Below are 13,876 nucleotides of genomic sequence, written 5' to 3'. Positions count from 1 at the left end.
TGAATATGTATTATAATTGTTGAGACTGTGTGCTACATTTTATAATTTATCTATAATAAATATCAAAGTGAATATTGTTGTTGCATTAGCTCTGTCTGATACGTTAGTGAATACAAATAAAGGAACTGGGGGTTGCTGTCCAAGGAATTTGTGAAACTGTGAAACAGTAGTTTGTCTTATTAATGTTTTAGGTACAACTGTATCACTTAGTCGTCTTCTTCAGTCACCAAAACTAGATTTTAAGTAGGCTACTGAGGCCATAGAGGACACTAAATGCATTCTTTAAAATAAAAGATCAAATGCTGAATCTGTTTTTAGCAAACTTTACTATGAAGTAAACAAATAGCTGAACAACTAGACATTGAATTGAAGATGTCTCGTATAGTTTCTCGTCAAAACCAATCTGCTAACTCTTGCGAAGAATATTTCCGAAGATCTATTTATTTACCCCTTTTAGACAATATCTTAACTTGCACCTTCCAGGATATTATTGGACCAACTACTTACTGCATATTCACAGTAGAACAAGAGTTTTCACTGCGGATTCAAAAGTGGAAAAGAGTCGTGCAAAATAATGGAAAACTTCCTGATTGTATTTTAGAAGTATTAGAAAACTTCTATATTCATACCTATGTATCCAAATATCAGAATATTTTTGCAAATATTAATTACACTGCCAGTCAGTGCAGCAACAACAGAGCGTTCTACGCTTAAACCTCCAAAGACTTGGCTTAGAAATAGAACTTCTGTTAACTGGTTTAGCACTCATCAATATGCATCCTGAAATTTCTCTAGATGTTGATGCAATCATAGAGCGATTTGCTAAATCGGATAGGCGAAAAGAATACATTTTTATAAAATTATATAATATTTACTTTTCTTATAGTATTTTTAATCACTGAACTTTTATTTACCACTCGTTGCCGGCTGTTGCTGACGATTCGTGCACTTATAGCCTAATATGCCTAATTATAGAAATAACTATTCCTTAATTATATTATGTTTTTTGTTGAATAAATTAATTTAAATAAAATACTGTTTACACTTATTCTTAAGGTTTCTTCTTCATTACGGAAGGGTGGCTATAACTACAGCAAATTGCTCTCTATCTTGAGCTGTTCTTAGTATCGAATGTCTGTCCATGCCTGTCCAGTCTCTTACATTCTTCAGCCATGAGTATTTTTTCTTCCTGGACCTCTTTGTCCTTCTATTTTCCCTTAAATTATGAGTCGTAGAAAGTTATATTTTTCTTCTCTGTGAATATGTCCTAGATAACTCGTTTTTCTGTTGTTTACAATATTTAGGAGTTCTCTCTCAGTTCTCATTCTTTTCAGCACCTCGTTATTGGTCACGTGCTCTGTCCACGAAATCTTCAGCATTCTTCGAAAAACACACATTTTAAAGGCTTCTATACGCCTCATACTTGTAATTCCGAGAGTCCATGTTTCCACTCCGTATAGTAATAAGGAATAAATGAATGTTGTTACAAATTGATATCGGATATCCAACGATAAGATAGAGTTTATTAGGAATGTTAAATACATTCATTAATGTTTACAGTTACATTGAGTTATTGCATTTAAATTACTTAACTTTGGTTTATACTTATTTATCCTTGGTTTGTTCTTGATTTTGTAGCTATAGGATAGGTGGGTTTAAATTAATTGTCTTTAAAATACCTAGTTTAAATTGACAGTCTTTGATTTTTCAGTATTTATATTTTAATAACTTTCCTTTGGATTAATAGTCTTGTACACTTGATTTTACTGAGTATGTGGGTTTAAATTATTTTTTTTGTTTAAGTTTAAGACCCCTTAATGTTGTACCCCTCTTTGCATCCCTAGGGTATTTGGGTTTTAATAACTTCTCATTGGTTTAATATATCGCTTAAAATAATTATTGAGAAAATGATTCCCTTACATGAGGCACAAATCAGATCAATCGTAAAGGTGCAACAATCTCAATCCTATATCAAAATCACCCTCAAGACCCATGATCCCCCCCCCCGACAAAAAATTTCTGGGGATCGGCCACTGAAAGGTGCAATTTAAAAATCCTGTATCAAAATCACCCTCAAGACCCATGACCCCCGCCCCCCTGACAAAAATTTCTAGATCCGCCACTGTGTCTAATATAGCATTTTCGTTGTATTCAATGATTATCCATATTTTCCAGTGATACTTCATTTAATAATATTACTTTGATCTTTATTAGAATTTAGATTTATTTTATTTTAGATTTTTAGATTTATTATTTAGGTGTTCTAAGTTGTCAATGTATTACATTGTATAAAACACCGCAGTATTGTCGACATATGATGCTAATCTTCCATTAATACTAACATTTCTACATAATTTATTTTTTCCATTTTGTAACATTTAAATCTCTACTGCCTTGTGGACATTTGTCTTTGAATAAAATATTTGTTAAATTTGTTAGTCATTCTCAATTGGAATGGGCGACAGTCCAGATCTCAGAGCCGCCCGTGTAGTTGCTAAACACGTCGGCACAGATCACCACGAAGTAACCTTTACAGAAGAGGATGTAGCCAATGTGTTAGATGACGTCATATACACATTAGAAACGCCGGACATTACTACAATTCGGGCGTCGATTGGAATGTATCTGATCTCAAAATACATCCAAGAAAATACAGACACGACAGTTTTGTTAAGCGGAGAAGGAGCGGATGAGATCGCCCAAGGGTATATTTATTTCAGAGATGCTCCTTCACCGCAGGCAGCCCACGAAGACAGTTTACGGTTATTAAGAGAAATTTATTTGTTTGATGGATTGAGAGCAGACAGAACAACAGCTTCCCAAAGGTAACTACAAATATTGCTATGCTAAATTATGCTAACAATCTGACGTCAATATATTTTTGAAATTAGAGCCAAATAAATTGACTAGAAAAATTAAATTTTTTTCGATATAAAATGTTTGTTATTTATTTTAGTTTGGAACTAAGAGTACCATTTTTGGACCTGCAGTTCACTGACTATTATCTGAACTTGGAAAAAACCCTTAAGCAACCCAAAAATAACGTAGAAAAATATTTATTACGATCTGCTTTCGACGGTACCGATCTCTTGCCGCATGAAATTCTCTGGAGGCACAAAGAAGCTTTCAGGTAAGCATTAAAGTACTTTGGTCTTAATTGTAATACACTTCGCCAATTTTTATAGTTACCACATATTATTGAATAATGCCTCTATATCAAAATGCATCTTTTAACGATCTCTTATTTCGTAGGCCTGTTTGAAATCTATGAGTGTGCTGTGGACGTCAATGTCGTATTCCCACGATTTGTTTACAATTTGTTTCACTGTGAATAGCTGATCAGCTGATCTTCCTTGTCGGAACTGGTTTGATATTCCCCGACATATTTTCAGTTAGTTGTTGGAGTCATTTATTTAGTATATAAGTAAAAACTTTGTACGCTGTGCACAAGGGGGTTATGCCGCGATAATTTCCGCATTTTAGTTTATCCCCTTTTTTATAGATTGGGCATATAATCTCGGTTTTCCAGTCGCTAGGAATCTTTTCATCATTCCAAATCTTGTTCATAAACATATGCATTTATCTTACTAGGTGTTTGCCACCTAATTTATATAGCTAAGACAGGACGTTGTCAATACCTGGAGTCTTGTTATTTTTCTGTGCTCGTATTGCTTGTTTTACCTCTTCCATCGTAGGGGGTTCAATATTTTCTGTGTCTCCAGCAATCTGATGCATATTCATATGCTCTTAATTTTCTTGCGTTCCTAGGAGAGTTTGGAAATAGGTTTTCCAGACTGCTTTTATTTCTTTTAGATCAGTAGTTATTTGCCCTACTTGATTTCTGCATAGATTTGTTTAAGATTTGTATCCTAGACAAGGATGTGTCATATACATTTGTCACCCATAGGTGTTGATATGAAAGTCGATGATCTAAAAATCTTGGGTAATATTTGATTACTTGATTACTTTTAACTGCGTGGAATTGAATAGTAGAACCGACAAATACTCTACATATAAGGTATTTGTCCCTTTCGATAAAATTGACGAAGTCTACAGACCTAATATTTGACCCAAAGAAGCTGCAGCTTCAAAAGAAATTTTTAGCACATAAAGAAGACGGAAGAAGAAACAACAAGAAACTACAAATTTTTATCTAAATAAACTAGTTCGACAAGGTACGGTAAGCATGTTTCATGTAAATTTGCAGTGTATTTCAAATAAATTCGATATGATCAATGCTTTTCTTGCTGATCAAAATTTATATGACGTCATGTTTTTCCGAGCTCTGGCAAAGTGAAGAAAATTTAAAATTAATTAGCATCTCCGGCTTTTCATTAGCTAATTTCTTTTGTAGGGTAAAAAAGAAACTAAGTGAAGTTGCAATTTATGTAAAAGAAAATCTTATATATTCTTCTCTTAATCTAAATGAATATAATATATAGCAAACTTCAGAGTTTTGTGCAATTTATGTACCTTCAATAAGAACCAATATTTTAACTATATACAGATCGGGTAAGGGTGACTTTGACTTGTTTTTGGTGAATTTTGAGAATGTCAGAACGTCCTTGCTTAGTAAAGCAGACAAACTGATCATACCTTGTGATTCTAATATAAATTTTAAAATCGAATCTGACCCTTCTCTTGATATTCAAAATCTATTAATATCTTTTGGTCTAAATGTAACTATAAACGATTATACTAGAATCACATCCCAGTCCAGTAGTTGCATCGACATTATGACAAATTTTTCTGAAAATATCTACAGAGTGGGCGTATTTGAACCTTGTTTTTCTGACCATCGAGGTCAATTTTTATTTATTCACTTGAGCATAAAGTTGTTGACACTAACCAAACATTTCAACGATTTATTACTTCTTCTGGTTTACGGAAACTTAAACGTGCGCTAGCTAGTACAAAGTTGGACTTTTTCTATAATATTAATAATGATCCTGATTTTTTGACAATCTTTCTTACCAAAACTTATCATCATCCAACCTTTAATGATGATACGCCTGATGTCGTCAGCCCAACGTATAGGTGATCTTCCTTTATTACGTTTGTGTGCTCTTGGCCTCCAATTTGTAATTTTGCTCGTCCATCGTGAGTCATGCATTCTCGCTACATGGTCTGCCCAGTTCCATTTCAATTCCACTAGGCATTCAACAACATCAGCAATACTCGTCCTTCGCAGATCTTCGTTTCTTATTCGGTCCTGTAACGTCACCCCCAGCATAGGCAGTTCCATTCGTCTCTGTGGCACTTTCAATTTCGAAGCCGTAGTCTTGGTTAGAGTCATAGTGTCCGCCCCATAGTTCATGACCGGTAATACGCATTGGTCAAACACTTTTCTTTTGAGACTAATTGGTATGTTGGCCTTAAGTGTGTCTCGCAGTTTTCCAAAGGCTGTCCACGCTAAAGTAATTCGTCTTTGGATTTCGCATGTTAGGTTATCCCTGCTATTTGTCATAAACTTAGTTCATTCTGAGGCCTACCTTCGAACATGCAAAGTCCAATTCATTTAACATATCTATGGCTTCTCCTAAATTATCTGTGATAAGGACAATGTCATCTGCGAAACGGAGATGGTTAAGCTTTTCACCGTCTATAGTTACTCCTCTGTGGTCCCAATTGACCACCTTAAAGGCATACTCTAATGCCGTTATGAATAATTTCGGTGACAATGTATTTCTTTGCTTTATCTCACGTTTTAATTTTATTGGTCGGGTTTTATCGCGTATCTTAACAGTCATAGTGGCATTTTTGTAAATATTGTAAATAAGTTCACTATACCTATGGTCAATCCTGCTGCTGTCATTCATTGCTTCTATAAGGCTGTCTATCTCGATCATGTCCAACGCTTTATGAAAATCTATGAAAGTGAATACAAGAGGTTTGTTGTATTCTATAGATTTTTCAATGAGTGTCTTAACTATATGGAGGTGATCATAGGTACCATAATTTGAACGGAATCCTGCCTGCTCTCTCGGTTGGTAGAAATCTAATTTTTTCTTTAATCTTGATGTCACTAACCTAGTGAAGAGCTTGTATATGTGGTTCAACAGGCTAATAGGTCTATAATTTTCTAGGTACGTCCTATCTCATTTTTTATGTAAAAGGATGGTTATAGCATTGTTCCATTCTTGGGTACCTCTCTTTGCTGCCAACGTAGATTAAACAGTTTCCTTAATTTATTTAATAGCATATCTCCTCCATTTACGATAGCTTCTATTACAATTCCATCCTCTTCTGGGGCTTTATTTTTCATTTTTCTTAATGCTTGTATCTCAGATACCTTTATCTTCTTCTTTGAAATGGCTGTTTGTATTCCTTTTCGATCTTCTCGTCTACTTCCATATAATTCCTCGTAAAACTCTTCGACGACCTGTATTAACTCGTCTCTACGTGATATTATTTCATTTTATCTAGTCTATCTATTTAACTTTTAAGCTGTTATTTTCCTCTATTGTGAGTATTATCGGTTGTAAATTTCCTTAAATCTCTCCTGATCGCCTTCGGAACAGTTTTATTCATTTCTTTAAAGTGTGGCTGTCTGTATTCTTATCGCTTCTTATTTGTCTTTTTCGATCCAGCAGCGTTTCAGTATATGGACTTATTTTACTATCTGATTTTCTTTTAGGACAGTACACTCGGTGACTTTCTTGTAAGGCGTTTATGGTTCAATTATTTTTAAGTCGAGATCGTTCTCCGAGGTTCATGCAATAGTAGCTTATTATTGATAAATATGTGCCTGATATTGGTTGATATCTAATGGAGGTTTCCAGATACCTACCAATTGACTGGCCAGTTGGTTGTCAAAACCAGTGCCAATAAAACAAACACACACACACACACAGATACCTACCATTTATTTTTAATCATTATGTTCCTTTCTCCGAAACTTATAACATCTTAATAATAAAGTATTTTCTACTAAAAAAAGTACGACAAACTGCTGAAAAAAACACCCGTGCAATGATTTAATAATGAATTAAGGTCTTACAGATCTAATCTTTTTCTTATTAAACACATTGCAGATGTCACTAAGGATCCCGATTTGTTCAAAGTATATAAACAACAAAAATTTGAATATAATCAGCAATTACAAAATGCTAAAAGGTCAGCTTACTGTGATTTTATTACTAATAACTGTTGGAAAATAATAAATTTCGAAAAAAAAAACATACAAGATCCAGTACAACCTGATTTACCTCCAGATGAAATAAATCATTTTTTTATTACAGCTAAGCTGTAATAGTTTCGAAAAAGTTAAAAAAATATATCTTCTGAAATTGCTTTTAGTGCTCAGAAGAATATATGACTCATTGCAGAACATCCACTGAACTGCTTACCGTGACTTTGCCATAAATCATTTTCTGTTTAATTTGTGTTCTTGTTTGTGATATTTTTAAGTTACTTTTGGTATTTACAAATTAATATTTGTAACACACGGGATTAAATCCCATGCAGTCGCTACGTTTTGAGAACAATTAGGGCCTCTAACACTGGGGTTAAAACCCCCTCAAAATGGCTTTCCATCACATAGGACACATAATCTTCAGAATGCCTAAACTGAAAATTCCATTCCGTCCTGCAATTTTCTGAACACTCTTGGTAATGAACTTCCTGACGAGTACTTTGATGTTTTTAAATATAACCCTTATTAGTAACGTATAAGTCAATAAACCAAAGAACAGGGGTAGTTATTTGTTTTCTGTGATAACACAATCCCGTTGGGAATTAACCACAAACTATTTTTGCGTGTTTGGCAATATTGGATATCTGATGATTGAAGCAAGTTATAAATCAAACGGTTTTGCTTTTGTTAAATGAATACATGAATAGTAAAGCAACGATCGGCTTTGCTATCGAATCAAGTGAATGTTTGGCGCAATTTTTTTACGCAAATGACAATATTGGCTATCTGGCCTCTTAAAAGTATGTATTATAATCAATTAATTTAAGTATCGTTATCTACAAAAAATCAGTTATATTTTATCTGTACCTGTGAACTTATATTTATTTTTTTGTAATGTACTGTAATGTTTAACACTTAGTGTATTTAATCTTTATATTCACTTATTCTAATTTATTACAGTCTTCTACACTTATTCTAATTCACTATAAACACAATAATTTATATTAATTTATTATACAACTCATTCGATACAACAATTTATTTTAGACTGAAAACTAAATCTAAATTCGATTATTTATATCATATCCGTCGTTCTGGAATACCGTCGAAGCCAGTACTGGATCCCCGTAGAAGTTTCAGTTCATCAGATTGAGTGCCAGGGTTTTGAGTGCCAGATCCATAAGAATAATAACCGAGTGTTTTGCCATTCGACTAAACCTTGTTTTTCAATGGTTTTCATAATTTTATATAAAATCCGCAAACATTTTATTATCAGCGCCTCTATCGACCGGGTTACAAACCTTTTCTATTTTTAAAACGGAGGAAATCGTCACCATAAACAGTAATCTTCTGTGAGCGTCTACATTGGTTGGCCTTAGTAATAAATATTTTTGAAAACAATCATAACTTTGAGACAAGGAAATGAATTTAACATATTTAGCGAAAATTAGTTGTAAAGAAACACGTTGACATATTGATTAAATCACCAGCCTTCGTCTTAATGCTTTCTTTTTCTTACGTAGTATTATATAGGGATACGTTACTTAATTTCGTGGCTTCAGGTTCTGTTACAGAAAAGCGAACTACTTTTAAAAATAATTTGTGAAAATAGTCATATATATATACAAAGAACCAACGGATAGGCTTAATTTAATTTTATTAAATACTATTTAATACTAGTGAATTAATGTTAAAATTTCTTTCAGTGACGGTGTAGCCTCCAACACAAAATCCTTGTTCGTGATAATTCAAGAAATAATCGACAAAAGAATGCCAGAACCGTTCGATTTGGAAAAAGCCAAGCAGAAGTATCCACATTGCACCCCGACTACAAAAGAGGCGTACTATTATAGGGAAGTTTTCGAAAAGAGCTACCCCAAACTAGCTCAAAACTTTTTGCCTTACTATTGGATGCCAAGATGGTGCGAGGGAGTCACAGATCCTTCAGCTAGGTTTATTAAACATTACGCGGCTGACGAAAAACCAGAAGGAAATGGACAATAATATCTATGGGTACCTAAATATTAGCACATGTCAATATGTGTATACATAATACTAAATATTATGTGTAGGTACTTAAATATATGCATTTTTTATGCATTTTTAATTTATTTATTAAATAAAATGATCTGAAAATATCAAAACTTATCAAAATTTCCGTTTTAAAATGAATTACAGAATTGTATTTTTAAAATACGGGTTAAAACAATAACTTTCACAAACTTGAAAGTTAAAAAAATTCTATCAAAATTTAATAAAATAAAAAATGATCTCTTCGTTGTTGAATTTATATTATTCATACTTGCTATTTATAATTCCTTTATTTCCTGACCTTAAACTGACAAATTTGTAGTTCCTTTCCTAACTATAGCGCATTCTCTTTGCACTGGAATCCATGGGTATAATTTTTAGAAATTATTATAAACTAATCATATACCGTATTGTAGGCTAACTTACATAATCATAAAACAAAAAATATATTGTAGATGTACGGCAGGATAAATTAACAATGATTAATTCATATCTCTAATTTAAAAATTATGATCACAGTTTAATATCTCATGTATTAGATAAAATTTTAAAATGAATTTAAAAAAATACATTCCTTTAGTTTATTTGTAAATGTGTTTCTGTTAGTTAAGCAATTGCTACTCACCGCTTCATCATTTTAACTTTTTCAAGGTTTGTCTCAATACGCAATTTTTGTAGGTTCCCGAAATCGTCATGAACGTGTTTGTACCGTTTTTTTATGCGCATGTTCATTATTTGTATCGTCCGGTATCGGTAATTCGAATAAGATCGTAGTGCGCAGGTCAGCTCAATGAGTAGGTACTTGAATTTGCAACAATTGGTCTGCTGTTAAAGCTGTCCACTGTCGCAAATTGCGCAACCAGAGTTTCTTCCCCTCTATCCATTTCTTTCCTTCAATTTTACCGTTGAGAATTAGGTAAAGGAACTCATATCTTGGTTCTCTGATTATATTGTCGAAGATATTCTAGTTTACATCTCTTTAATGATTAAAGCTTCGTTGATGTACGGACTTCCTCGTTTCTAGTCATTCTTTTGATTTAAAGAATTTTAATGTCAATTTCAACTTATAGTTGTCAACAAATAATTGCAGAAAATCTTGATATCTTAAGCTTATTTCAAAGTCATTTGTATTTGAGTGGTGTCGTTAAGTTTCGAGAGGTATCTACCATAAACAAATACACCAAAACAAAGGACTAGTTAGTTATCTGCCACCTGCTGTTGCTAGTAAACCCATTAAATAGAAACGACTTCATAATGCCATTGGAGATAATAAATTCTACAATAATTAGATGGCCACTGTACAATCAGATGTTTTAAAACTTATCATGCATTGCTGTGTGGATAAGCGAATGTCTCTTTCGCAGCAACAATTAAATCAACTTGAATGTAATGATGATCAATTTTAAAGATTGTTTTAATATATGAAGTACTTGCAATCGTCGTTACTCCAGCGTTGTATTTTGCATCACTTCAAGTGATCTTTAATATCTGCTCGCCCACCATGCGTAATTGAAAACTCTGAATTACTCCATTACAAAATGAGTATTATTAATGATGGTTTAACAACACACAATCACAGAAACATTTTAATATCTTTGGGTGTTTTGTCTACTTGTGGGATCTTAATAAAATTTACTATTTTTATTGTGAATAAGCCACAATTTTACTTCAAAATTAGTTTATTTTGACAACATTGCAAATTTTGTTGTCATTACTTGGTAATAGAATTCTTCTAATTTAATTTGATTTGGTAAACAATGGTTTACCTGAGGTACAAGGTCTTAACAATGGGCCAAGTCAGATAAATTTAATAATAGTAGAGGAAGGATAGGGCCATGCAAGGTAAATGACAATTTTCTTGAGAATGCCGCTCTTCACGGCAGCAACCGTGAACAGCGGAACAGGAACAACATATAATCAGAGAATCTTAACAATTTCGTCACAAAATTAGATTTTAGTATATATTAGAAGAAATTGAATTTTAATAATTTTAATGTATAGTAAACAATTTATTTTTAATGACTGCCATAATGAATAATGGGATTTCAATAGGTTCATAATTACTTAAGGAATTAGGAAAAGAAAACATTTAATAACGTTCGGCATAATGATCTGATTAGTGTTAAAATCTATAGAGTGGCAGTAACTTTGAAAATTGCGATTATTTATATAGTGTCGGTTGTGTTATTTTCCTCGAGTTTCGATAAATTTAGTAATGGCGTACGTAATTGTTGCACGGAAACGCGGGCTATATTTCAGTGTTTCATAACACATGATCTTACGAACTATCATTTGGATTGCGGTGGTAATGATTCATTATCAAATATAATATGGCTTTTGTTCGAAATTAGTGGTATTTCTGAAAGGAGTATGTACAAAGTGCTCCAGGAGTAAGCATCACCTGCGCTGGTTTCCAACAATCGAAGAAACAGCCTGAAATTGGTAAAATTTTATCATTTCGTGAAAATAAATACGATGATACAGAAAATAGCGGTATCCGTAAAATAGTACAGTAATTCTTTCGGGAAAATAGACCACCCACAATCAAATCTGTTTTGGCTATAGTAAACGCTGCGGAGCATTTGCCCAATTTTTCAAGAAGTACAGTATATCGTTTGTTGTGCAATATCGAGTTTAAGTTTGAAAAACGCTGTAGAAAGTCGATTTTAATTGAGAAACAGGAGATAATTTCATGGCGTTGTCGTTACATACGATCATTCGTCGATACAGCGAAGAAGGCTACAATATCGTCTATTTAGATGGGTAAACGTAGGTCACAGCGTATCAAAAGAATGGGTAGACACGTCCATTAAATCGCATATATATGCATTTGTTCGTGGCTTGACTACAGGCTTAAAAGCTCCTGCAGCTCGTGGTCCTCGTTTTGTCCTCCTTCATGCAGGATGTGAAAATGGCGTTGTTAATGCAGCAGAACTGACGTTTTTGGCAAAAAATAAACGCCCAAGATTACCATGACGACATGGATGACCCACTCTTTGAAAATTGGTTCAAACATAACCTAATTCCTAATTTGCCAGAAAAAACAGTTGTGGTGATGGATAATGCTTCTTATCATAGCAGGAAATTGGAGAAAGTTCCTAACACTGCTTCCAATAAAGAAGAAATAAAAACTATTTCTTCTTTATATTAGCTATGTATAAATAAAAAACATTTATAGTGTTGACGTTTTGGGCTATTTTATTATTAGTCAATTTTCAAAACAATAATAATAAGGGGTTTACTAAAAATATTTTTGTGAGCTTAAGATTTTTACATCTTGAATTATTGTTTTCAAAATGGCCTAACATAAAATAGTCTGAAACTTATATACACTAAACACTATAAATATTTTTTAATAACATATTTTTTTGTTGACCGTTTACTTTTTTGTTGACCGTTTACTTTTTTGTTGACCGTTTACGAGTGAATTGAAAGAAAAAAAAGCAAATGAAAGAATTAGACAGAGGATTTATGTAGAGGATTATCGCTGTTAACTGCTGTTGAATACAAAAGGAGGATTTATTTATTATAATTCACAGAATGGTCGAAATATGGCAAACTCGCTTTCAATTTAAAACCACACTGAATCTAACGTTTAAAAAGAAGTATAGATCACTTTAAATGATATTGCCAATATTTTTGAGATACGTTCCTGGGATTACTTTATTGGAAGACAACCACATACAATGATGATAGTAAAACTCTCCGGTTAGTGTTCCCAGAGTAAATCATAATTAAAACCAGAAAAAAGACATGATACTATCTCGACATAATAAGTGTTACTCTCAATATTAATATAAAACTCTAATTTTCCATGTGTTATTTTAAAACCTAAATGATGTATTTTTGATATGTTGTTGCCTTATTATTGGTATTTTTTTTCCATTTTCTATTTCCTCTTTCCATATTGGTAATTATTAGTTTCAGTAAGATTATTATAATTAAGTAAGATGTGGCCTCAATTATATCAAGAAATACAAAGGTAAAACTATAAAAACAATACAATTGGATAAAATCGACGGATAAGTATAATTCGAATGCCCTCAACTTCTCGGTCGACGATATGAAATATTTGTGAAATCGTGGAGTAAATGTTTTATTTGTAGCTAATAAATACACTTGACGGAACTTCAAACAATGACTTCTGTATCATGGGAATATTTTTTTAATTATACTACGTGCTAAAAAACGTTCAATCCCAATTTATAATCTCACAAATAAAGCGATAAGTCATCACAAAGTCCATTGCCTTGTAACTTGTAGTTTGCAACTTTGTACAAGTATTTTCCGGACTAGGAAGTTTTGCAATACTTTAGCAAGTTATTGAATTCTACTGAAAGATAAATATCCGCGTAATTACAGTATATTATAGATTCTATTACAATTTATACAGAGAAATTAGGAAGCTAAGGTCAATGTGAGATTACAAATTAAGGGTTTAATTTGTGATTGAACACGAGTTCTAACACATGGTTCAGAGACCAGCACTCTAACAAAAAGTAATGAAAACATGTTAAGATGTTTCGAAGAAAAGTACTAAGGCTAATCTATGGAGCGTGGAGAAGACGATACAATGTCGAACTTTATAGAATATGAGGAACGGGAAATTACATTAAGATAGGACGTCTAAGGTGGATATGGTATGTAATACGAATGGAACAAACTCTCCTTGATAGATCCATTGGTCAGAGAAGAAAACAAAGACCCAGA

General features: G+C 32.8%; 1 protein-coding gene across 1 annotated transcript in view; it reads left to right on the top strand.

The window, feature by feature from the left end:
- Positions 1-9,412, top strand: part of AsnS (asparagine synthetase) — a 37,180-nt gene extending 27,768 nt beyond the window's left edge. Inside the window, exons 7-9 of the mRNA XM_072519728.1 lie at positions 2,440-2,825; positions 2,957-3,130; positions 8,842-9,412. Of these exons, the coding sequence (XP_072375829.1) occupies positions 2,440-2,825; positions 2,957-3,130; positions 8,842-9,139 (858 nt within the window). The 3' untranslated portion in view covers positions 9,140-9,412. The remainder of the gene's footprint in view (positions 1-2,439; positions 2,826-2,956; positions 3,131-8,841) is intronic.
- The last annotated feature ends 4,464 nt before the right edge of the window (positions 9,413-13,876 follow it).

This window comes from Diabrotica undecimpunctata, chromosome 1 (assembly GCF_040954645.1).
Source record: "Diabrotica undecimpunctata isolate CICGRU chromosome 1, icDiaUnde3, whole genome shotgun sequence".
NCBI lineage: Eukaryota > Metazoa > Arthropoda > Insecta > Coleoptera > Chrysomelidae > Diabrotica > Diabrotica undecimpunctata.
The sequence above is the reverse complement of the archived record's forward strand: the minus strand, read 5'-3'. Positions and strand labels throughout refer to the sequence as shown.